Genomic DNA, 25,679 nt, shown 5'->3' with positions numbered 1-25,679 from the left:
CCTCATGACTTGTGTAAGGAGTGGCTAGTTTCATGTCTTTAACTAAGATATTGAAATATAATGATGTGCTAAGAGTAACAGGCTTCTCCCTTTGAGTAGAAACATCAGACGAGTCCATTACCTATATTAATGTGATACTTTTCTCTATTTATGTTGTTGTGTGAGAGGCATTGAAAATTCTAAGATGCCTCAAAGAGTGAATTTGGGCCATAAGAAAATCCAAAAAAATTGTGATACTTTACAATTAGTTCTTAATATCAACAAAGGAGACTAAAAAACTTCTATAAAAATAAATTTGGAAGAAAAGAAAATAATCTCAATTATAAATCAAAATAGTATATTGCATCACATATTTTTATGATTATATAAAAAATTTTATAACATGAATAATTTTAAAGGTTTTTATAATCTAAAGGCATACAAATTTCAAAAATGTTTAAGTTTCAAATATTTTCCTCTTCATTTTTCATCAATTTTCTCTCTTTTTGTAGTGTGTACAATAGCTCCATGCTTCAAAAAGAAAAACTCAAATATTACTCCCATGCACTCAAGAACTTTATGAAAAGTCAAAGAGTGGCTAATGAATCATACATGAATTTAAGTAACATGTACAAGAACTAATTGAAAAACATGTGATGAAAGCATATAAAATGCTATTTGAACCAACTTATTTCTTATTAGGATACAACAAAAAAAAAAACTAGAATGACAAGCTTCTAATAATTTTTTTTTTAAATAAGGTCGTATAATATATATATATATATTTATTTATTTCATAGCTCTTATTTCTTGTCTGTGTCAAAAGTGCTAATGAATACATCAACTTTCATAAAGTCAAAAGAACTCCAGTTTGAAGGGTCAAAATTTTAATAGTTATCCACCATATTGTAAACAATGATTGCCTTCTAATTTTGATTGATTGTATCATTTCAAACAAAAAAAAAAAATTGTGCGCATCAGTCTTATACATAGGAGCTTCATTTAAGATTTCATGATCAACCTTAAAAAAATAAGTGGGCGAGACACTTGATCGAGTAAGAGCATGTACTTAATCCTTGCATTGTTAATGGCGCAATGGTCAACAAATCTTAAAGCTGCAATCTTGGACATTAGAAATCTGGAGGTAAACATAGCCTCCTGCTTATCTTCTCAAATCAACATCGACTGAGGGGCTCGAGTAACATATAATTTTCAAAATCAACCTTCAAAATGAATAATTGCATGCGCATCACACAGGCTTTTTGAAGTAATAGGGAAGACCCAGAATAGTTCCACGTCAAGCACCCTTTTTTATAACAATTGAAAATATAATAGATAATATAAATTATATATAATAGAAAGTTTAAGGATGAGCATACCTTAAGTATATCACAAAAATGGTTAAAGGAAATAATCGGCTAACAGTAGCTGTGGATTCTCTTTGTTTTCCTCCATCTCTGCAACATCTTCCTTTTTTATTTCCTCCATTCTTCTATTCCAAATGCCATCTATTAACTTCCATGTCTGATCGCTGATAATCTGAGTCTGAAATGAAAAAGCAATGGCAATAATGAGCTAAAACAGAAATGAATGGCTCTAAGTTGAGATGGAAGAGTAATTCTCTGTACCTCCATGGGCCTGGCTGCCCCAAAGGTAGAAAACCCTACATTTCCAGGCGCAAAGGTGACCCTGCCGGGAAGAGAGATTCCATGTATTCCCCATCTTCCAGCATAAATGAGTGCACCATACTCATCCACTGGTCTGACGGGTTTCTGCAACAATGTTCAAAACAGTGAAGATATCGCTAGAAATTTGAAAATTTTTCAATAAAAAAATAAAAATAAAAGAAGTTAAAGCCATAAAAAATGCCGAGTGATTAGAATTGACACCACAATCCAAAAAAACAAATTGTAGCCAGATTAACTGCACTCACAAAATCAATATCAAATTATGTCATAGAAAAGAGTAACAAGGTAGATTTCACCAAAAAACAAAAAATCTAAACTTTATGCCAATATAAGGAGATGGCTCACCCTATAAATTAACATTTTTCCCTTACATTATGTTGAAATTCAGAATAATGCGGAATAATGTTATTGATATGAAACGGGGTATAAAAAACCCTTACATGAATCCTAGAATTAAAAAGACAATAAAAATTAAAAAACAGGAAAGATATAGTACCTATATCTTCAATTAATCAATTCATATTAATTACTTAGAGATAAATAAACAGAAAAAAACATAAAATAGAAAAGGAAATAACTCCAATCCAAAGAAATAAATTTAATCCACGTAACTTCTAATAAGAATAAATTATTTTCTAATATAGCTTCTAGCATTCCCCCTCAAGTTGAAATATGGATGAAAATCATGTTTAACTTAAATTTGAAAACAACAAACAATGAACAAAAAAGATTCTTTGTGAGATAAAACATCAAGTTTTCATTTCGTACTTGGTAATCAACCCCAATAGTATTTACTTGACTGCAGTTGTCTTTGACTGCAGTTTCTGCAGTGTCTGTAGGTAGTCAGAAGGCTTCTACAAGCAATGCTGCAGGGAAGTTTGCAGAAAAGTAGATAACTAACAGGAAAAGCTCTGAAGGTAGGCCTTACTGTAGGAAAAGACTCCGGAGGAGGGCTTGATGCAGACAAAATTCTAGTGGAGGACCTACTGCAAGAAAGCTATAGAGGGCTCGATACAGAAAAAAGTTTCGGAAGAGGGTCTTGCTGCAGAAAAAGGCTTCAGAGGAAGGTCTGCTGTAGGAAGAATTCCGGTGGAGGACTTGCCGCAGGAAAAACTTCGAAGGGCCCGATATAAGAAAAAACCCCGGAGGAGGGTCGGATGTAGAAAAAGGGCTCGAAGAAGAGCTAGCTAAAGAAAGAATTTCGGCAGAGGACTTATTGCAGAAAAAGCTCCGAAGAAGGGTCTGATACAGGAAGAAGTCCCGGAGGAGAGCCTGATGCAGAAAAAGGCCTCGGAGGAGGGCTTGCTGCAAGAAGAGCATCAGTGAAGAACCTGCTGCAGAAAAATCTCTAGAGGAATGTCTAATACAAGAAAAAGCCCTGGAAGAGGGCCTGTAGCAGGGAAAAAGCCGGAGGAGGGTCTGCTGCACGAAAGATTTCGGAGTAGGGCAAGCTACAGGAAAAGTTTAGTAGGAGGAAATAGCAGTAAAGGAAAGATATATAAATATAATTAATAAATTCATATTAATTACTTAGAGATAAAGGAAAGGACATAAAACATAAAATGAGAAAGGAAATAATCCAATCCAAGAAAATAAATTTAATCCTCATAATTTCCAATATGAATAACTTATTTCCTAAAAAAACCTCTAACACATTACATTCAAATGAATCAAAATCCAATCAAGCACATACGATTGAAAAAAATAAAAATTTTAATCAAATATAAAAAAGCTCATAAAAAGTCTCAAAGATTTATTTATAAACATAAAAAAAGAATTCAAATCGCTAGAAACAGTGAGAAATAGAAGCACAAGGCATTCAACTGAACAAGCATCAATGGTTTTGAGAAGCACAGAAATCCTACTGGTAGAAAAATTTAGAAAGGACAAGATGCTGACATAAGTGGTGGTGGCATTTATATACGCAGATGGAGGACCATGAAAGAGGTTGAGGTTTAGTTTGGTTAGGCTTCTCCTTTTAAAAAAACCGTTGCTTTTTAAAATTTGATTAAAGTTTCGTCTCAAATTGGCAAGAAAATAGAGTTTTTAAAAGCATTTTTAAAAGAGCATAATGACAAAACAACTCATTTCATGAAGAAAGGATTATTTCTGAAAAAGAAAGCAGCAATGAAGTTTTCTCAAACGAGCCTTTATTCAAATTGGCAATGCTTTTTAATAAGAATCATAATTAACCAAAATGAAATCAAATCCTCCCATAATATTATCCTCAGTAGCTTCAGTTCTTTAAGTGAGCTTCCCAATACATAATATAGAAATTAAACAGACCACAGTGATGGATGTAAAGTGAAACAAATAAATAACTGCACAGTTTAGAGATTAATATTGTATGCATTAGATTAAAAAAAACAATAATAATAAGTATGACCAGATCTAGAAAAGATTTTTTTCTTTGAAGTCACACACAGCAAGAAAAATTGGCGTGCAGACCTGAGGAATTCGTGGAGCTTTCCTGTATATGTCCCAAATTTCATCAGCCTTGATCCATCCTTTCTCTAACAAGACATCTAAAAAAAAAGCAGGAGTGTAATTTTTCAGCAAAAAGTGCTAAAAACGAAAAGATTTCTAGGGATAAATATTTAATTTCTGTGGGTACACTGTATTAAGGTCAAACCTCCTATCATAGTAAAAATGATTAAAAACAAAAGAAATCTAAAATTGAGTCCACATAACAACAAGCAATGAATGAGTTTAGCATGCCTGTAATTGTCTCAACTGCTGAACGGTATTCGCACAGAACTGAAGAACATTTCTCAACAGCAAAACGAATGTACTCACTCCTGAGATATTCCAACTTTGCCGCAAGCTGAATCCTACAAGAATTAAGTGTTAATTTATGCATGTGGACAGTTGTATTAAAATTCAGGTAGGTGCCATACTAAGAAGAGCTTAAGGAACACATACGTTTGGTACAAGGTCACTAAGGTTTCTATAGTATGCTTTCCCAAATGCCGTCATCCCGGTTTGAAGAATCAAGAACTCTGCACGTCTTGAAGCCTCTGATGTAGCCTTCGCAGAAATCCAACTCAAGTTGTCGATCCCAAACGTTTCCTCTTCTATTACCCTGGCTATTTATCTTAAACATAGTGAGCAAACAAGAAAGAATCGAAAATGACTTAAAAAGCAATAAAAAAAAGTAATGTGTCTGCTTTCCTGATCATGATAAAAGAACAAAATGGCTAGATGAGAAGTAACTAGACTATGATATGGGATAAATAAGTTATTTAGATTCAACTTTTACCTATATATTTAAAAAAATGTTAAAAGAGATCTGAATTTCTTAAATATTCTCAAAATTTCCTCAAGCAAGAACATATAAACTAGATAGAATATGCTTGCAAAACAGCCTACAGTTGAGAAATTAAGCTTATTTTACAAATTCCATACACTAATCTTATGATTAAATCTCAAAAGGTTTGCAAATGGATGTAAGACATTTAAGCGTACAGCATGCTTCTAAATTATCGTAGAACTTCTAAGAAGCTGGCCGTAAACAGTAAGAAAAGCTCAAATCAAATGCTTGTTCCCACCATCCCAATACCATCCAAATCTCTGATGCTTGATATATTTTGCTTTGGTATTAGTTTTTCTAGCAGATTATGGTTGGCCAAGATTTTAGATTTGCCGAGATGCGTGCAACTGTTGAGTATGGTAAAACCTTTTATGTACTTCAATTTTTGAAAAACAAATGGCATAAACCTTATTGATTATAGCCGCTATTTCAATGATCAAGAGAATAGAAAATATTGCTTACTGTTTCCATGCACTAGAAGTATATATAATAAGCTAACTAGATCTAAAATCAAGATCAATCCAGCATTCAGGGTATTTGGGATTCTTTAAATTTTAATCATAATGAAGTTTTGTTCTTCAATTGACCATCTTTGCAAAGTTCTACACCTCTCAAAAGAAGTGCGTTGGGGCCCCGCTAAGATATGAACACCCATTTTGAGTGTGTGTGTGTGTGTACGCGTGTGTGTACGCCTTTGCAAATAAGTTCCTCAAGTTTTAAGGGTAAAAAGGTTATTCTGATCATGCTAAAGCTAGAGAAAGAAGGAAAGAAAGTGGCAGTTCTGGGAAGAGGTAGGTTTGCAAGCTATTTGAGGAAAGAGTCATCACTAAATATTAAAAGCTATTGAATAAATAGGTAGATTTAAAATTACTCTGTTAAAAACGCAAAAATACAAGCATTCATGATATATATATATATATATATATATACATACCCTGGCCTGTTAGTTGGCATCCATGGTATAAGACCACTCAGGTCGGAGTTTCGAATTCCCTCTAGCACATGTGGCCTTAAGGAGGTGGTATTCACATTGTTAGGCACATTAGGGGCGGCTGGAGGCTCATATAAAAGCCTCTGGTCATTCCTTTTGACAAAAAAAAAAGTAAAAATAAAAATACAGTATATATGTTTGTGTGTGCGTACGGGCACTCGCGCAACTGGTGGTCTGTTGGATGACAGCTTCGGAGTAATTCCCTTCTGTCCGGGGTTCGAATCCATCTGGGTCGAATTAGCACATATGGGGTGGACAAACACATGTTGCCGTCTATCTTTTTGAAATATCCATACTAATAATAAGATTATTAGCAATGTTGATATTTGAATCTAAATTATAGATACAACATGAAATAGTAAAATAAAGATTGAAGTAAACAAAACGACTAAACAAAGCTCCTCCAATGGTAGCTCATTTTTTTTCCCAACAAAACTTTGGTAGTATCTGGCTGGAGAAGTCGATGAAGACGAATTGCTAGAAGAGGTTAAGGTTGGAGAGTGGCTCACTGTTGCGGAGAAGACTGACAACATTATTTATATTAAAAAAATATTACAGGGAATGTCAGCACTATAATAACAATTTCACAAGCTTACCACTATTACTTAAATTTTGTAGATTTTGCATTAGCTTACCCCAAATGCATCATTTTTCCCTTTAAGTAGCTGATATTCATGCAAATAAATAAAAATAAATGACTGAATCGTACAATATCCAAGCTTAGGTATGAATATGCTGTTTTCCCCTAAATTACTTGAAGAGACAAAAAAAGTACTTATGATGCATCGGTGATAATAAATTTTGAAAATGGAAGAAAGTAATAAAATAAGAGCTAAAAAATGGTTGCTAGGCTGGAAAAAGAATGAAATAACAAAGTGGGATCATATGACTCACGAGCACATGCTTGTACTATCAATTTCACATAATCAGACTTCCTTGAAAAGACCTTTCCAGAAAATTCAGAATACTGCATGTTAGGCTTACTACTGATTGTGCTTATATCAGTCTGCAACAGATGAATAGGCCATCAAATAAGGGGACTAATTAGATTAAAGTACAATAAGAAAGGAACATTTTAAACAATAAATTTTTGGGGCATTTACATACATAGCACCTTCTTATAAATTTACATATGTAACACCTAATCTTTGCTTTTTTACATTTACACCACCCAAATCCTCCATATCACATCAAAAGTACCACTATGTTAAATTCTAAAAGGTTAAATACACCTTTTTCATGTATAGTTAAGGTGGCATATATTGAAGTTTAAGTGTTATATACATAAATACATAAGAATTGAGTCGTGTGTATGTAAATCTTCCTAAACTTCATTTCTCTACTTGCCTGTATAAATGGGCGGTAAGGATCTGGATAATAGCATGCAAGAACAGCCACAGCAGCTTCCCTATAAGCCAACCTAATTTTTAAATCCTCAGGAATTGCAGTGCTATCTTCCTGACCAGTTGCAAAAGTACCTTTTTGCTGCAAACATATTATGGTTTACAACAGGATATGTAAATCAAAACTGGATCAGTTCTTTTCATCTCACACTTTAATACCATGCCATTTGGTATGGTTATACGCCAACAATTCAACAAATGCATAAAATTTGTAGTACCCTTTTAAGAGCCTCCAGTAGTTCCTCCCTTTCGATAAAGTCTTTGTCCTTTCTAGCAGTCAAAATACCAGCTTCATTCCTGAACATGAACCTCATAAGTATTAATTACCATTCCTAACAGTCAGTCAGGTGAAAACCATGTGGGGGTAAAAGGACATTTTACAATATATTCTGGAGCTCTGCTCCCGTAAAATCAACTGCAAGATCCGCAATTTCTTGAAGAAGGGCCTCTTTTTCCAGGTCAGACCTAAAAAATTTATTCTTAGCATGTACCTGTTTTCATAGGTAAAACATTAGGAAGACCTTATAGCACTTAAAAAAACTTCAAAAAAAAAAAAAAATCACCTTCAATATGGCCAGTCTTCCATCTCTAGATGGCAAGCCAACCCTTATTATTTTGTCAAAACGACCCTTCCTCAACAGAGCTGGATCCAATATATCCAAGCGATTAGTTGCACCTATGACTAACACCTGGCAGTAAATGCAACTGGTAGTATATATAAATTGTCCAAAGAAAAATGATAAGCCTCAACAAAAATAGTAAATACCTGGGCTGTTGATTCTTTGAACCCATCCATCTCAGTCAAAATCTGAAGCAAGCCTTGCTCCCTTTCAGCTCCACCCTAACTTGAGCAAAAAGATCTCAAACACAAAGATATACCACAAGAACAAAATCAGAATTCACAATATAATTATTTTTAAAATGAAGAATGAAATTCCTGTATGAGCATCACTAAAAGTTGCAAGAACTATCAGATGCCTCATTAATAAACTGTTGTTCAAACGTGAGGCATGCCTATTTGCTAATTGCTCTCTCTCTCTCTCTTCCAGCCTTCTTTTTTTATTATTGTTGGATGAAAATGTGATTGGTTTCATTTAACTCTATTACAGTCCAATTTCATTTGTATACAAAGAATTAAAATCAATTGTATTGCTTTCATTAGCATTAATTTCTATCTTAGAAGCGACATTTGTTTCACTCAAATTAGATTTTAAATATTTATTTTTTCATTGAAGGTAGTAAGTAGCAGCTGAGATTATTAGCTTGCTTTAAAAAAAAATGTTTGTTAGCATTCAGCTCTATCTCAGATGGTATTGTTTCTCAAGGTAGCGATCACAAGTTTGAGCAATGAAAATTTTCTTTAGTTCTTGCATGAAATTCCATCATGCAATTGGTAGTATTCTAACGTATTTGTAACTGACCGCATATCCTACTATCTGTAAATGATCTTGTGCCTTACTTTCAATATCGTTTAGTGAAACAAGAGATGAGCGTTAGACGGACATTGATACTCAAGTGTCCTTGCCTCGCCAATTTGTCTTTTCCTCATCAATGTATTTGATCTCATTAGAAGGCATAACACAAAACATACTCGCCACAAAACAAAAGTACCCACACGCATCATTCCAACACAATGAGAAAATTATACTATGCCGCTTGGCCATTCTCCTCCTTCCTTTCTCGTCACCTTTCCTTTATTGTTTTCCATCTAGCTAGATCTATTTATGTGCTTGTTTCCTGAGTAAAGAGGTAGTCTTTTGCTGTGTTTGATTTCAGATTTCCTGTGTGGAGTCATCTTCCACCTCGAGGGATGTGTCCGATGGTTAGGGTGGTGCTCCTTCTATATCCCTCTCCCCTGGTGATTGTATCTTCCTCATTCTTGTTCCCAGGAGTATAACTTGTTGTCTAGGACCTTCCCGCCAACCCAAATCACCAGCATCTTTGCTGCATCACTTTTGACCCACCCATCCTTGTTGTCGTCGCCCCGGGACGCTAACCTTTGTTGTGCCTGTCGTTTCTATCCCAATTTCTTGATGTAGCTACATAGGACAGCATGTCCTCTAACTGTTCTTGCTGTTTTCCCACCTCAACTTCTCTGCCGCCACTCCCTCTAGTCATCCCAACCCACCTAGCAACCTCTGTCACCCCTGCTAGTCATCCCTGTCGTTTTACGTGTTGGTGATGTAATTTTCAGTTGTGCGTGTTGTAACTCTATTTCCCCATTAATAAAAGTTATTTTTTTTGTGGTTTTAGCTTTCTCCTCTCGTATCATTTGGTATCAGAGCTAGTTCAACCCTAATCCCATCCTAGGGTTTCCTAGCGTCCACCCCTTCCCAAGCCACTCCCACAAAATTTTCCTTTCCCAATTCTCAAACCTCCAACAACAATTTGACCTAAACCTAATTTTTCCCTTGCTGATTTCAACATCAAATTAATTTTTTTTACACCGTCAATGAGTCTCCTACATTCTCTTTCACCTCTCAACCCTAAATCTTAGTCATGCCACTAATGAGATACATTCCCGAGCCTAACTGGGAGGAAATATAGCGAGCGATCTACCGACTTCTGCGGTGGATTGCGAACATTGAAGATGAAATCGAATGGAACGTTACCCTTGACCGTGATCGGGAGTGTCGAAGGGGAGAATGAGATAATTTGAGGACAAAACAGGAGACACAGTACTATTTTCTACCAGCTTAACATAGACAAAAACTTCACATGTTAACTTCAAAAGTGGAGGGACAACACCACCAAACGAACTCCATATACTACAGGCAGGGGACCTCAAGATCTTATAGCCCAAGTGTACCCAAAAGAACACCCAGGACAACCCCGTCGGAGAACAAACCGAGTCAAATATAGAATAGGTGAGACCAGACCGCATCCCTACATCTATCACAGTCAGGAAGTGTTGTAAGTGCCACAGATTTGGGCATGTGGAATCAGAATGCACCGCTAAGGGAGAGATCTCTTTCATTGAGCTGGTTGTTGAAAAATTGGGCAATGACATAGTTGATATAGGAGAAGTTGAAAACTTCTGGGAAGAATCTTCACTTGCAGCTAGCGAGGAAGAGACGCAACCAGTTCCAGTGGACCCTAAGATAGAGATTCCAGCTGAAGTAGCAGTAGTCGTTATGGAAGGTAGTGACCTCGATGTAATGAGCGTTCAAGCAGAGTATGAAATTATGGTACCTCAAGATATTGTTTCACAAGCATTGAGAGAAACAACAGAAGAACTGACCTTAGTAGTCCAAAAGGATCACAAGCCTGAGGAGCTGACATCAAATACAAGGCCAACACAGATACAAGAAATACAACTTTTTTAGATGGTTAGACCTCTTTCTGAGTTATCCTTAGGGGGGAGGTCCAACACGTCTGAAGAGGAGTCATTTTGTGCTAGGTTGGGAATATCACGTAGAGTTATCCAAATACTATTTTCTATTTCGAATGGTACCACTCGTCAAATGTCCATACAAGAGAGATGAACCTCAACTTTGTAATGAGCCTAAGAAGCTTGATGGGGACGAAAATTTTGCAATGGGATCCATATCCTATATGTGGGGAAGATGTTTCTCTTGAGGAGCTAGTGAGAGTGGCGCACCCTGTCAAAGATGTCAACCCAAAGTGGATTTCTCCTCGCATACTAGCTTATCAGTTGCACCCAGCCGAGTACGAAGAATGGAATAAGCAGGTGTCAGTTGTTAAAAATTCCTCTTTGAAAAATATAAAACATAGTTTTGATTTAATTATATATATATATATATATATATATATATATATTGCTTTTTTGAAAATAATATTTTAATCTTTGAAAAATGAGACTGGATGAATCTCATTCATTTAATAGTTTAAGTAAACGAGCACAACACCGCAAGTAACACACCTATCCCGAGGGACAGACACATGGTGGTGAAACTCGATTAAATAAAATAATAAATTCATGACATTCATTTTGGTCTGCGAACTTTTTATTTTGATTGACAAGTTCCCCTACTTAATATAAAAAATTAGATGAAATTTATATTACTTGAGTTCTTAAAGCTCCATATAGAGGCACACCCCTACAGTTAATTACATCTCAAATGACTGAAGTCACTTAAGAGAACTCTCGATGATGATCAGAGATATCTATCTTCATGAATTCAAAGTTTATGGTTCCAAGGTCGAAGAAGAAAAATCAAATGCGATAGGATCAAATGAAAACATTTATTGTCGGAATCCAAAGGAGGTAGGGGATGTCACGGATCTCGAGAACCTCGGTGACTTCCCAAACTATTCTACTGTTTTGCTTCAATTTTGAAAAGATGTTTTTTTATGTTTCATCATGCTTATTTTATTATTTATGGCTTATATTTGCATGACACGGTCATACAAATGACATAGAAGATAAAAAGATTTACGTTGTATCGAACGACGATCTTAGAGCCTAAAGCGAGTTAAAGCTTATATTGCACTTGAAAGATAAGATGAGAATTTATGTTGCGCCAGCAGACCACCGTGTTATTTAAACTAAGAAAATGTTTAGCGAATATAGACTTGTTTTGTTGTTGTAGATCGTCATCTTCCGTCTGTTATGATTTCGTCGTGCTGCCCACAAAAACTTGATCTATGTCGTAGCACTTTCAGGTTCTCGACATATAAGCAGTAGTTTCAATTTTTTTTTATAAAAATTAAAATTAGATTTTATACATGTGAGCACATGAAAGTTCCAAATGTAAGCATGTGAATGTCCAATTATATAAATTTTAGCTATTCAAAAACATATGAATCAACTATAATAATAAAAAAAAAAACTGAAAAACTCATAAATTTGAGAGCCTAGGCATATGAATGTATAAAAATCCAATGGTATTTATGCAATTCCAAAAGTTTTAAGAATGAAGATGCACACACATTAAAATATGTTTCACTTCTCATTTATCCAAGATAAAATAGATGTCCACCTGCTTGTCATCAGCAATCCCTCTCAAAGAAGAGAAATATCTAGTGCAGCTAATAAAACCATAATCAAACCCGAGATGAGAAAAATTTCAGCCACCAAACCACTCACTCAATTCTTGTATAGTCACATACCTAACATCTTATCTCGCTTCTATTGTTATTTTACAACCATATCACCCAAATATTTTCATGTATAAGCATGCATGTAAATGATGGAACTTAGGTGTTACATGTGTAAATATGTAAAGATTGGATGGTATGTAAGCAAATACCCCTTCACCCAGCAAAGCAAATGCACATGCTGCAATAATGCTGTTAACAAGAATGAAGGTTGTTGCAAGCCAACCATCCAATGAGTGTGACCACCCAAAAGAGTCGACCAATACTCCCCTAATTCTGTATACCAGGCAGGGGCCGCCACACCACAATAAATAAGGAAAATAGGCACAATAGAACAATCCAAACATGCAACTACTTAGTCGAGAAAATCATTCTCTGACAAATCAACACTATTGCAACTAATAAAAAAAGTAGGTGTTACACATCTCAAAAGTATTGCAAACACCAAAGTTTTCATATTTTCAAAAGCAAAGCACCAAGGCCTTCCAATCTTTGCAAATGACAAATAAAACCTTTCAGATTTAAAAAAAAAAAAAACAAGGCACACAAGGCACCAAGACCCCAGTGCACCCCAGTGCACTTGGTTTAGAGGGAGGCTCCACAAAATTAGTGCAATTGGTTGAAGATAAAAATACAATGAAATGGGCTATTAGAAGCAGCATAGGTGGAACACCATACTAAACTACTACAACCACAATGATATCGAAAGCTCAAATAGTAGAAGTTCAGAGGGAGGCTCCACAAGACATGAATAAAGGACAATGACTAGGGGTGACACTCAAACGCCTTACATAAACAAAGATTAAGGAAAGCAAGCCAAGAGATTATGTTTTCAGTGCGATGAGAAGTTTTTCTCAGTACAGTATTGTAAGGATAAGATATTATAGATTCTCACAGTGTGTGACAATGGGGCGGGAGATGCACAAATAAAGAAAATTGTGGAGGACGAATACTCACTTAGATGTGGAAGAAGTCTTTTTGAATTCGGTAATAGGTTATACACTGAACCTGATATTGAAGTTATCCCAAACCACAATAGAAATAGAAATATTATTATCAAATTCAAATAGAGTTACAACGACAACTCTTCTATAAAAAAAAAATGATAGCATAAAACAACACAAGCAAACACCTTTAAAGTGTATCCCAGGGTGGTGGAGGTCGGCTAAATGGATTGGGATGGCTGGCCAGGGGTGGCGGCGAGGGGTAAATTCAGAAATGTAGGGACAAGAATGGAGGTTGTCCCAGGTGCTAGCCGTAAGAAGTGGGGGTGGATAGAAACGGGACAACAGGAAGGAGTCCCCTGGTTGTCCTAGGCGACAACGACACGGTGGGAGGCTTGGAATAGCAAGAAGGAGAAGCGGGCAACAACAATACTTGAAGGGAGGGGAAGGTGGCTGGTAGGCAGAGGACTGCAGAAAACAACAAATCGAAGGTTGTTGTGGGTGACTGCAACAACAAGGCGGCGGTAGAATGCGATGTGGGAGGACATAGAAAAGACTATGAGGAAGATAATCATCACCTCGGGAGAGAGATGTAGCCGGAGCACCACCCAATCCCTAGAATACAACCCTCAAACTAAAAAATAGATGTCGACAGCTGTCCTAACAGAAATCTGAAAGAAAAGATACAATAACCTACCATAAACTCAACAAACATGCTTATAAATAAACTTTAAGCAAATGGAAGCATTGGGCGGCAAATCCCAACTCCCAGTAGATAGGAACCAGTTCAGGAAAGGAAGGTGGAGCGGGAGCGGCAAATCTCGACTCTAAGAAATGAAAGGGAGTTAGGAATAAGGAAAGGCGGGACGTAAGAGGCAAATCCCGATTCTGAGAGGTTCAATCGATCCAATAGGAGGCTGGACCGAACCCGAATAGTCAGGCCAGGAAAGGAGGTGGGACGTGAGCGGCAAATCCCTAATCTAAGAAAGGAAAGGAAGGCAGGAATAAGGAAAGGCGAGGCGTGAGTGGAAAATACCGATTCTGAGAAGGCCATCCGGTCCAGTAGGAGGCTGGACTGAACCCTCCCTATGTCGATTCAGCCAAGCTTCTCCCCAAGCCCCGCATCAGTCTCTAGGGTTGAGAGAGCTTCGACCTCATTCAATAGCTCTTCTGATTTATCATTTTTAATCCTAACAACACTTGGATACTACTGTCGACTGCGTTGTATCAGAAAGCATCAAAGAAGTTTTCTCCAATTGTGAGCATACTGCCATATCAATCTGCTCTCCTGGGTCCCACCACTGAACTGAATTGAGTTTGCATGTCTTGCCCATGTTGTTGAATACTTCCAAAGTAATCCACAATCAACTCAACCTGATTTGAAGTCGAGGTGAACTGACTCTCTCCGCAGGGTGGTGGCCATGGAGGTAAGATGTCGACCATGATATCCTAAAGTACTCTATCGTGCTTGTTCCGTGTCTGGTGCTAGTGTCTCGATCCCATCATCTCCCGTCATCACCAGAACTGGTCCCACTGATGCTGCTATGCTGACAAGGGCTCCTATAATCTCGGGCTACGCCGAAGGAAGTAAAATGATATGATTTTCATCCTTGGTGAAAGAATATATGTTTTTGAATCTGTCGTGCTGAGTCCTCTGGTCAAACTGCCACGGTCTCCTCGAAAAAAGGTAGCAGACATCGATAGAGACCACATCACCCCACACCTGACCCTATAGCTGACTTCTGATCGAAAACTCCACTAGACACCTCCAGTCAATGCTGACTTTGTTATCCTTCTTCAACCACGTCAGAAAATATGGTCGGGAGTGCTTCTGAGTAATGAGTTTTAATTCTTCTACAAACTGTGTAGATGCCGCATTTTTACTGCTCCCCTTATCGATAATGAGAATGCACACCTTTCTGTTCACCATGCAGCGGGTGTAGAATATGTTGTGGTGAAGCCACTGCAAATCCCTCATATTCTCAATCAATAACACTCGTTGAACCAAAAGAGCCTTTCCTTCATCTGGTGATAAATGGTACACTTTACCTAGTTCCTTAGCTTTTTCCTCATTGCTAACCTCCTCTATGGCGCCCAACTTGGTAAAAGACACGACTCGACTCGTCGGGGAGCTGGAGGCTTGTGCCCAAATCCATGACATTTGAAACATTTTCTAGCGGAGACTGTAGATGTGCTACTCTTCTCAAGCTTCTTCTCACGAGGGGTAGCTCTAGCCTTATCCGAACAAGCTTTCTCAACTCAGTAAGGTGTGCTCCAGCTGATGTCGTTAATTGTGGATAAATGTCTGACTGGTGGTAGTTGTCTACTCTGTTTCTGCTGCTTTTCCACCTTCAGAACTAAAGTCCGGACATTCCCAAGTGACCAATATGGTTGCACTTGTACCATATTGCTAATTACGGGCTTCGGGCCCCCAAGGTACTAGGCTACCGCATGCTCCGACTCTATTAGCTTGCATTTCATCTATAAGTGATCGAACCGAGTTGTGAACTCCATCGAGAAGTCTCGTTGTTCTAGATTATGGAGTTTCAGAAACATATTCTGGCGGTAACGAGATATAAGATATTTCTTCCGCATGACTTTCTTTTTCTCCCACTTAGTAACCTTATCACTAATTTCTCTTTTCAAGTTCTCCCACCACAAAGAATCACTCTTCTTCAATTTGATAGAAGCTAATTTAACCCTTTTATCCTTTATCACATCTTTATACTCTAAGATCCATTCAACAAATTCTAACCAATCAATAAATTATTCTAGATCCATACCTACCTGTAATTCTGGTAGATCTATCTTGATTCTGTAGACTCTACATCTCCAACTGATGTCTCCTCTCTAGGCCTCCTCTAATACTGGATTCCGAAATTATGCGACCTTTTATCTTCATCACTGAAATCCTGCCTATGAAAGGGGTTGAAATTTGTCTTTCTCCTTTTCAACTTTCCTTGTCACCGTCAAGGGTAAATCCCCATTGGGTGTCATCCTCATGTCTGCCAATCTTTGCTGAAGTTGTCGGATCTCTCGTTGTATCTCTTCTCGGGTAGACTTGAGTATGTATCTTCTTGTTGGCATGACTGGGTTTGGACTGGAAGGTGAAAGAGAGCGAAAAAATGATTTATGGTTGCAAGTTTTGAAAACCAACAAAGAAAAATTAGAGCTAGCTTGAATTGTGTTTTAGGTTTGAGAAAATGAAAGAAAATTTTTGGTGGAAGTGACTTGGGTAAGGGCAGATGCTACAAAACTCTATGATATGCGAGAATCAGGCCAAGAATAGAAGGCCGAGCAAGAGTGGCAAATCTCGACTCTAAGAAAGAAAAAAAAGGATCTAATAGGGTTGGGCGATCTAGCAGGAGGTTGGATCTAACCCTCCCCAGGCCGATTTAGTTGGCCTTCTCCCCAACTTCAGAGGGAGGCTCTACAAGATGGAACTGACTGGGGGAAACACTCAAACGCCTTACACAAATAAGATTAAGTAGAAGAAGGCTAAGGAATTATATTTTCAATATGATGAGAAGTTTTTTTTCAATACACCATTCTAAGGATCGGACATTACAAATTCTCACAATGTGTGACAATGAGGAAGGGGATGCAGCAATAGACAAGGCTTTGGAGGTGGAGGAACTCTCACACTTAGATGTGACAGAAGTCTCGTTGAATTTGGTGGTGGGATTTACACCGAACTGCGCTATGAAACTTCAGATGCAAATCAGAGAGCAGGATATAGTTGTATTGCTAGATAGTGGGGCCATCCAAAACTTCATCGCTACTCAAATAGTTAAGCAATTGGGGCTTGAGATGGTGGACACAAGTTTTGGAGTAATGATGGGGATGGGACTGGTGGAGAAGAGTAGGGGTTCGTAAAAAAGTAATTTTAACATTGTCAGACATTCAGGTGATGAAAGATCTTCTTTCCATGGATTTGGGGAGTACTGACATGATATTGAGTATGAAATGGTTCCAATCCATAGGGGATACTAAGATGAATTTGAAACTTTTGTCCATAGGGTTTCAGGAGAGAGATAAGATGGTGGTGCTTCACGGTGACCCCAATTTGTGCAAGACGCTAGTGTCAGCAAATCCATCAAAGGCGGCAGATAGGTTGAAGGGACCACCACCTAAAACTCGGAAGAGATTGAGAAGGTTTATAAGATTTACATGATATTGCTAGAAGTTTGTAAAGAGTTATAATTTGATTGTATGCCCGTGGAGGAAAAAATTGAAGGATAACTTTCAATGAGGGAAAATGAAGAACCAAACTTTTGAGAAGCTAAAGAAGGCCAAGAAGAGTTTGCCAGTACTGACGACGAGAACCAGACTCAAGCTAGTTTATGAGCAAGCGCCACGCGACTTGATCCAACAACAATTTTTCTCACATTGAGCACAATTTGTCTTTTGGAAAGGGAGTATTGCTACGTCGATGACTAGCCTAAGGGCAACTTTGTTTTTTATTAGCTAAGAAATTTAGTCTTTTATTATTTATTATTGTTTGGTATAATAGGGCTTAATAGTTTAGGGTTAGGACTATGCATGAGATTGTAGCTGAAGCCTAAGGTATAGGGTTTGAGAGAAATTTCCCATCTCTGGAATTGTAGGGATTGGGAGAGATAGCCTACCCCTCAAATTATAGGTGCTTATCTTTATGTATTTGGATTGCGTTGTTTGGTTTTCGTGAAATAAATTATATGTTGCCCTAGTTTCTGTGGGAAATCTGAGTTGAACCCTATCATAATATTTTAGGTCTGTAATATTCATAGGAAATGCAAATGACTCCTAACAGAATGTGCACAAGCACATGAAATAAAAAAACTCCAATAAAGCCAACGTAAAGCTTACCCCGCCAATATCAGGTCCACCTCGTTTGCTGCCAATTGCATCAATCTCGTCAATGAAAATGATAGAGGGAGCATACAACCTAGCATTAGCAAAAAGATCTTTGACCCGGGAAGCTGCAACACCTACAAACATCTGTTGATTAAAATCACAAGTTAGAAATTTTAGCGTGCAAGCTAAGTTTATATATTTTCCATGTAGGAACAAAAAAAAGGGTAAACTTTAGCAATAGCAAACAACAAAAACGGTGAATTGTCACTAAAAACAATCAAAGTGAAACAACAAAAATTTGTAAATTTACAAAATAATTATAAAGTCTCAAACCCTAAATTTCAACATAGTCATCTGCTATATCCCAAATACCTGCTTTATGAATCCACCTTAACAATTCATTTAGATGAGCGCTACCTAAATTCCTATTTTTCTTTTTTTTAGGTGCAAGTCATTTTTGCATTACTTATGACCATAATATCTTTGTCATATATATTTTCAACCGTTATTTCTTGACATTAAGTTATATTATACATCTTCTGAGTGCTGATTCTACTATATTCATCTCCAACCCAATCCATAAAATTTAATTTAATTTTTAACTATCTTATCTTCAATACATACAATTCTCACCATCCCTAATATAATCATCACTCACTATATTCTTCCTAGTCTTGCCATAAATAATAAAATGATTTTCATTTTTCCAATCTAAACTTCATTCATAGCAAATTCTTTGCGATCCAATGCTTTAATTCTTAATTTCTAGTTGATCTAATGGAAAATTTAAATAATCTACCTGTAAGACTCCAATATTCTCATGCTATGGTAGTATTGATGCAATTCTTCATTTTAATTATCCATCTCTAATTCTAAAAAGCTATATCCTCATTTATATCAACATTTATATCTGCACTTGTCTATTTTCAAAATACTTAGACTCATCACTCTAGGGAACATTTTATGTTTTAAAAAACCTTAAAATAGCCATAAATTTATAGTACACTAAATTCAATATCATGTATTAAATTTTTAATCAAGTAATTGTAAAAATTTGCCTTTGAGGAAAAATATATCCATTGTTCCAATTTTCACTTGGGTAGAAACCTAAACGGTCAAAGCTATTTCATCTACAAAGAACATGTACTAAAGTACCACATTTCAAATTATCTTGTATAAGATTCATCAAAATTCAAAAGTAATATTTAAAAGGGCAAACATAATGTTGATCCATGGTGTAATTTTATTATTGTTGAAAACTTTCTGATCAACCACAAACACTTCAAAACCAAATATGACTCCACTAAGGGGTTGTTTGGATAGGAGAAGTTGAAGTGTATTGTAATTCTTTTGCAGAGATTTAAGAGAACAATATATTTGATATGAATAGTTACAAATAAAATCTAAAATATTAATGAATATGAAGTTTAGACCTCTTTCATTTTGGGTGAATATAGAATTCAGTCGATTTAGCCAAATCTGAGATTTCATTAACATAAATATTATAAGCAAACCACCATTTGCCACCCTAGCTGGCCCGCCCCTTGCCCCGCCTGCCCCCATCCGCTGCCCGCCTCCAACCGCTCATTGTCCGCCGTCCTTCGCAGCCTGACACTGTTCCCGTCCACCTCCCGTTGCAATCGACCGTCATCACCGTCCGCCGGCCTTTTGCCACTAGCCATCGGTGCCTGTCATCGTTGCCCACCTCTGCCAGTTGTCACTATTCGTCGCTTGTCATTAGCATCAACTGTAGGTTACCATTGTCGGATGTCATTCGTCACCGGTCGTCGGTGTCAATTGTTGGTTGCCGCTGCCAGATACTGTCTGCCACCTACCAATAATATCTTATATATTTTAAAATACTGTTTTAAATCTACTTGAAACCAAACAAAAAAATAGCTGACCAGGTGCTCGCGACAGCAACTAGGGGCTGATTGGGGGAGAAAACAACAGTGGAATGGTTGGAGTGGAGTACGGTAATGGGTTGGGGTGCAGTTGGGGTTGTGAAGACAACATGAGTTATGGGGGAGGGGGTTTACTGTAGCAACAATAGCAGGTGGAGAGATTATGACAGAGGCAGTGTAATTTGGAGAGATTTGCGGCAGTGGTAGGGGAAGATGTAGCCGTTTATGGTACAACAAAAGGGTGCAGGAAGAAAATAGCGGTTACTACAGAAAACAGCTTGGACAACAACAAGGAGGAAGGGCGACGCTTGATGGATACGGGTAGAGGGGCTGCAAGAAAACTGTTATGCTACAGTTTTAGGTGGTCCACAATGAGGTGCGACGACGGTGGAAGGAAATGGTAGGTCATGGAGGAAGAGAGAGTCGAGGATAATCACTACCTTAAAGCAAAATACAACTGAAGTACCACTCTTCCTTGGATAAAACCCTAGAAAAGAAAAAGGGGGGCTGGCAGTTGTTCAGACGGAACTCTCAGCAAAAACTAACCCTAAACAAAAAAATAATACACACACATGTCACATTTCCTAAGAACATGAGAACAATATTTCAAGAGAACAACTAACCAAGAGGTCATAGAGCAAAAGAGATGATAATGTGAATGAGTTGAAGCACAAGATTGCTCAAAAACAAAAGCAAGGCATTAACCATCATCACGATTAGCATTAAGCTAAATGAAATAGGCTAGCTTTATGAACCTACTTCATTATTTATTTTTCCAAAATGTAGCAAGTTGACTCAAGTTTAAGAAAAACCCTTTTTCCAATTTTTACCCTCATAACTTTCGGTCTCCCCCTTTTCTCCCTATTCTTTGCATGTTAATTTCATCTCCATTTTATATGCCCAAACTGCATAAGTTTAAACAAAAAAAATACTGCATAAACTTTACTAAGAATCTAACTAAAACCAAAACTAATAAATTAAACAAAACAAAACCTTACAGTATATAGTAGTATTTTGTATTCTAACAGTATGGTCTATATTTTTTTTTATATTCCAACAGTATTTAAAATTTTACACTAATATCCCACGAAAACAAGGGAAATGCATGAAGTTGCATATACCTCAACAAAATCAGTGCCATTTGCAGCAAAGAATGGAAGCCCTGCCTCACCAGCAATGGCTTTAGCTAACAAAGTCTTTCCAGTGCCAGGTGGGCCATGAAGAAGAACACCTTTGGGACAGTAGATTCCCGTATCTTGAAATTCTTCATCATTTTTCAGAATCCTCACGATCTCCTGCAATTCCCTCTTGATGTACTCCTGGCCGGCAAAATCATCAAATGTGACACCAGTAGTTTCTTCAGCTGATATAAATTTTGCCCTGACAAATAGTGGAAAGATAAGCCTTGAAACTTATTTCATCATTGCAAGCTAAAACTTAATTTTCCAATTACATCCACTACACCCAACATAAGAAAAAGTTCTCAAAAAGGAGTAGACACAAAAAATTAAAATCACATCACTAATTAAGTTTCATTTCAGAAAACCTTGGACAGTTGAAATTTAGGAAGAACATTAATTTAGAAATTGCGCATGTTTACATAACTTCTACTGGGAACAAACGGTGAGAGTGCCAGACAAAATGTCCCACATGTCCAATCAAAGAAAAAGGACATGAAAAAAATTACAGAATCCAAACAAAATTGCAAATTAATTTACTGGCAGAAATTTAAAATTAAAGCATTATGGAGAAAGGAAATCGAGATATATACATGGTGTCCACTTCCATAGAAACACTTCACAAGGTAAACTACAATTTACAGCACCGCATCAAGCTCTACAGAGTATCCATGCATGTGCCCGAGTAATGTGTAAGTTTAAAAAAAAAAAAAAGAAGTGCTATGATTAAGAATAAATTCAAAAATTCAAAAGACAAAAAAACAATGGCCAAAAAATCATCATAAAAAACTGCAACTAACCGGCTTTTGCCCAATGATCCAAGTGCACGACGCTTAAGGGGTTGCCTAATTGGTTTCTCTGGAGTACCCAAATCACATGGAATTAATTTGGAGTAAATTGGCCTCGTGATTCGGTCAATCCAGAGATATACACCAACTGCAAGCATAAAACGCATGGTCCACACAACAGCAGTTGCTATAGTAGAGTAGACTTCAGCAGGCACAGAATCCACATTATGAACATCAACGTTTATAAGTTGCTGATGCAACTTCTCCCATACATCATTCCAAGCATCAATGGGCATCCGGTCAACAATATGGCGGCGATATACAACTTCTTTCGCAGAGTTCCCATGTGCTTCCCCACCTCCTCTATCTCTATAATAAGGTAAAATAACTGCAGGACAAATGTAGACATTACTAGTAAACTTCAATGTGTAAACACTCCATGCAAATAATGACGCATGTTGAATAAGCATAATGCCATGCTCCCCATGCTATGTTCATCCTAGTGCAATTACTACAAACAAAAAAGTTAAAACGTTTTTGGAAATTTACATACATACCACACAATTCCTTTGTATTTACATATTTAACACCAAAAGTTTGATATTTACAATTATAACACTTCAGTGGCATAAACAGATGCATAAAAAGATGCATTTTTTTTTAAAGTTAATAGTAGTGGTATTCTTGATGTGATATTAAGGATTAGAGTGTTATGTATGTAAATATGAAAGTTTAGGAGTTAGATAAGTAAATAAATAAGAATTGTGGGTATGCATGTAAATGCCCCAAAAGTTTTGCATGCTTCGCATTAAACGTGAAAAACAATATCAGTGCATCCTAACACATTTTTGTTAGATAAAGAAGTTACGAGGGCTAAAGTTAGAAGGCAAAAGCTAAAATATCGAACATTTAAATAGAAATAAAAAATAACATCATAAACTAGATTTGAGCATTTGTTGGTATCTAATTATGAAATTTAATATTAGGATGAGAGCTTGAAATATAGTTATTCTCACAGACAAATTAATAGAATTAATAGATATTATATTTCATAAAAAGATAAATATTTTACAAATTGAAGAAACTGAATGGGTTGGAGAAAAGTCTAAGAAAATTGATGGCTTAAGTTTTAAACTTTGATATTCATGTAGAAGTTGTATAAAAAATGGTATAAGTATAATTATAGCTAGACGATTGAAAGATCATAATATACGTGGACAAAATTATAACTCCAAAGATTATTGTAGATACTAAAATTATTAGTGATATAAGTACTTATGCACCTTGGATACATATTCAAAAGAAAAATTTTGGAATAACAGAGAATTAATATAAATGATATCACTTGAAGAAAGAATTTTTATTAGATGAGATTTAAATGAACATATTTGTAAAGTGGTAGAAGATTTTAGAAGTATTCATATTGGCTATGGTATTAGAGTGACAAATAAAGAAGGTAGAGTCGTATTAAATTTTGTTTTAGCTTATAATTCTATTATTGCTAATATGATGTTTAAGAAAATTGATTATTTGCTTATGAGAAAAATAGATTGTCAAGATTATAAAAATTGTAAAGTCATTATAAGTAAAAGTTTAAGAATCCCACATCGATTATTGATTTTGAATTTTAAAATGAATGGTTTAAAGATAAAAATACAATAAAACATTGTCATAGAATTAGATGGGACATTTAAAATATATAAATAAATTTATTTTTATGAGTAAAATTCAAGATCTTAAGAGTGAGGATGTCCATGATGAAGTTAACACTATGCAGGATAAAATAAAAAGTACTATTAAGAAGTTATAAAATATGTGTTTAAAAAATCAAAAGAAAAAATACTTAGAACTAAATGAAAATACGACGCTCAATAGGGCATAATGGAGTAAAATGATTCATCTAGTTGACCGCACTTGGTGGGATAAAAGCTTGTTGTTATTGTTGGTTACTAATTATGATATGCACTCTAATTGTGGATATTTGTGTTGCAATGTAAATCATTTGCCATAAGATTCCAACAAAATGTGTTTGATATCCTAATAATTTTTTTTTTTTCAAATTAAACATAGCAAAAATTAACATAGTTTTGTGGGTGAAATTGGATGTCATGCATGATGTGGCTAAAAGATGGTTTAAAATATGGCACAAGTTTCTTGTTAATTATGGTGATAGAAAAGATATTAGGCATAAGATTTGTTAAGTGCATAAGAGAGAGTTCAATAGTACAGAACTAGAAATTCAAAAATGTAATTCAAAAACCTGATACGGTCTGGCCAAAATTAGAATATTCCATGAAATGAACATTGCTTGAGCTAAGAAGCCTCAAAAACTCGCTAAAATCAATCCTATGCGAGCTCTCAGGATCCCATTCTGTTCCTTTCAGTTTTCCTTGTAAAGTCAACAGCATTCTACTCCAACAAGAAGCCATGACAAGTTGCCTCTCTAACTGTAAATTTGCTTTGTTTTCAAACTTTTCCAGTTTATCTACACGCTCCAGCTCTGCATTTTTCAACCTCTGAGAGTAAATCATTGACAAATAAATAAGCACTAAAACCAAGAAGCCAAAGGAAAAGGCAAGATCCAGACAACAATAACATAATAGATTTCATCTAAATTTAAGAGATAAATATGAAATTAAATTGTATCAATATATCCTGGTTCATGGACTAAAATGCTCAAAAACGAAGGAATGAATCATAATTAGAAAAAAATTAAATAGAAATACCAATCCATAGTATTTTTTTGATTAAATGTCTTCCAACTTCAAGTAGTTAACTTCTATCAATTGGGGATTTATCTTACATGTCCCCTGAATAGAATCTCCAATTATAATTTTAAATATGGTGTCACAACTAACGGATCGAATGATCAAAGCTTGAATTCAAAATAATAATAATAATAATAATAACGCTTTAAGAAAGCGGTTCCCGCACAGAGAAGTAAGAAAAATGCCGAATTATAGATGATGCACTCACCTCTAATAGCCTATCGGATTCAAAGTTCTCGCCCTCCTCCTTCTCTTTCAACGGCATAAATAGACGAGACGATGCTTCGTCTGTAGATATAACATTGGGATTGGATTCCGAGTAGCGAACCTTACTGACGCGGGCTCGACGCGGGCTCCATACGAAGAAGCACTTCCTGAGCCTCGGCTGACGGCCACCGAACGTGGAACTGGAGAAGAAGAGAGGCAAGGGCTCGGGGAGCTGAGGAAGCAGACATTTCGGCACTGGACTGAACATCGCCGACGCTTCGGACAAGACTGACACCACCTCAACCTTCCTCTATTTCTTGCCCTGTCTACTCCGGCAACGTGAAAAGACGGAATGGTATTAGTGCGGCAACGTTATCCATTAGTTGTCCGGTACAAGCTCTAACCTGCTCCCTCGTCCGAGGATTTAGGGCATCTGACCGAATGGCGTCCCAATCAAAATATGTATTTTTAAAAAAAAAAAAAAAAAAAAAAAAAAAAAAGCCATCATAATTTTAGCAACATTAAATTATTTTTCAATAATTTTCTAAATATTTTTAACAAACTACAACTGCCCCAAAAATATCCTTAATAAAAGAAAATAAAACTATTAAATATAAGATTT

General features: G+C 36.3%; 1 protein-coding gene across 10 annotated transcripts; it reads right to left on the bottom strand.

The window, feature by feature from the left end:
- Positions 1 to 851: 851 nt before the first annotated feature.
- Positions 852 to 25,482, bottom strand: LOC110029255 (probable inactive ATP-dependent zinc metalloprotease FTSHI 4, chloroplastic). Of its 10 annotated transcripts, none has more exons than XM_020731468.1 (17): positions 25,059 to 25,482; positions 24,343 to 24,598; positions 22,095 to 22,470; positions 21,238 to 21,496; positions 18,225 to 18,356; positions 8,138 to 8,212; positions 7,935 to 8,060; positions 7,753 to 7,862; positions 7,590 to 7,668; positions 7,316 to 7,453; positions 6,863 to 6,974; positions 4,590 to 4,753; positions 4,386 to 4,491; positions 4,116 to 4,192; positions 1,608 to 1,751; positions 1,359 to 1,524; positions 852 to 1,285 (listed from the first exon to the last, which is right to left on the bottom strand). In XM_020731468.1, exons 1-16 carry the CDS (start codon positions 25,323 to 25,325, stop codon positions 1,381 to 1,383), a joined length of 2,565 nt encoding a protein of 854 aa, XP_020587127.1. In that variant the 5' UTR covers positions 25,326 to 25,482; the 3' UTR covers positions 852 to 1,285; positions 1,359 to 1,380. The 10 variants fall into 10 exon arrangements, with proteins under 10 accessions (XP_020587127.1, XP_020587136.1, XP_020587144.1 ...); XM_020731477.1 differs by having other exon boundaries at positions 852 to 1,237; XM_020731485.1 differs by having other exon boundaries at positions 852 to 1,202.
- Between the last annotated feature and the right edge of the window lie 197 nt (positions 25,483 to 25,679).

The sequence above is a fragment of the Phalaenopsis equestris genome, unplaced genomic scaffold, assembly GCF_001263595.1.
Source record: "Phalaenopsis equestris unplaced genomic scaffold, ASM126359v1 Scaffold000002, whole genome shotgun sequence".
Lineage (NCBI taxonomy): Eukaryota > Viridiplantae > Streptophyta > Magnoliopsida > Asparagales > Orchidaceae > Phalaenopsis > Phalaenopsis equestris.
This window is presented reverse-complemented; position numbering and strand designations above follow the sequence as displayed.

Excerpts from the sequence above, each read along its gene's own strand:
- LOC110029255 (XM_020731468.1), bottom strand. The coding sequence starts at position 25,325 with ATGTTCAGTCCAGTGCCGAAATGTCTGCTTCCTCAGCTCCCCGAGCCC. Across the intron at positions 8,061-8,137 it reads TCAAAGAATCAACAGCCCAG|GTGTTAGTCATAGGTGCAAC; the intron begins GTATTTACTATT and ends ATTTACTGCCAG. Across the intron at positions 1,525-1,607 it reads GGGCAGCCAGGCCCATGGAG|ACTCAGATTATCAGCGATCA; the intron begins GTACAGAGAATT and ends TTTTCATTTCAG.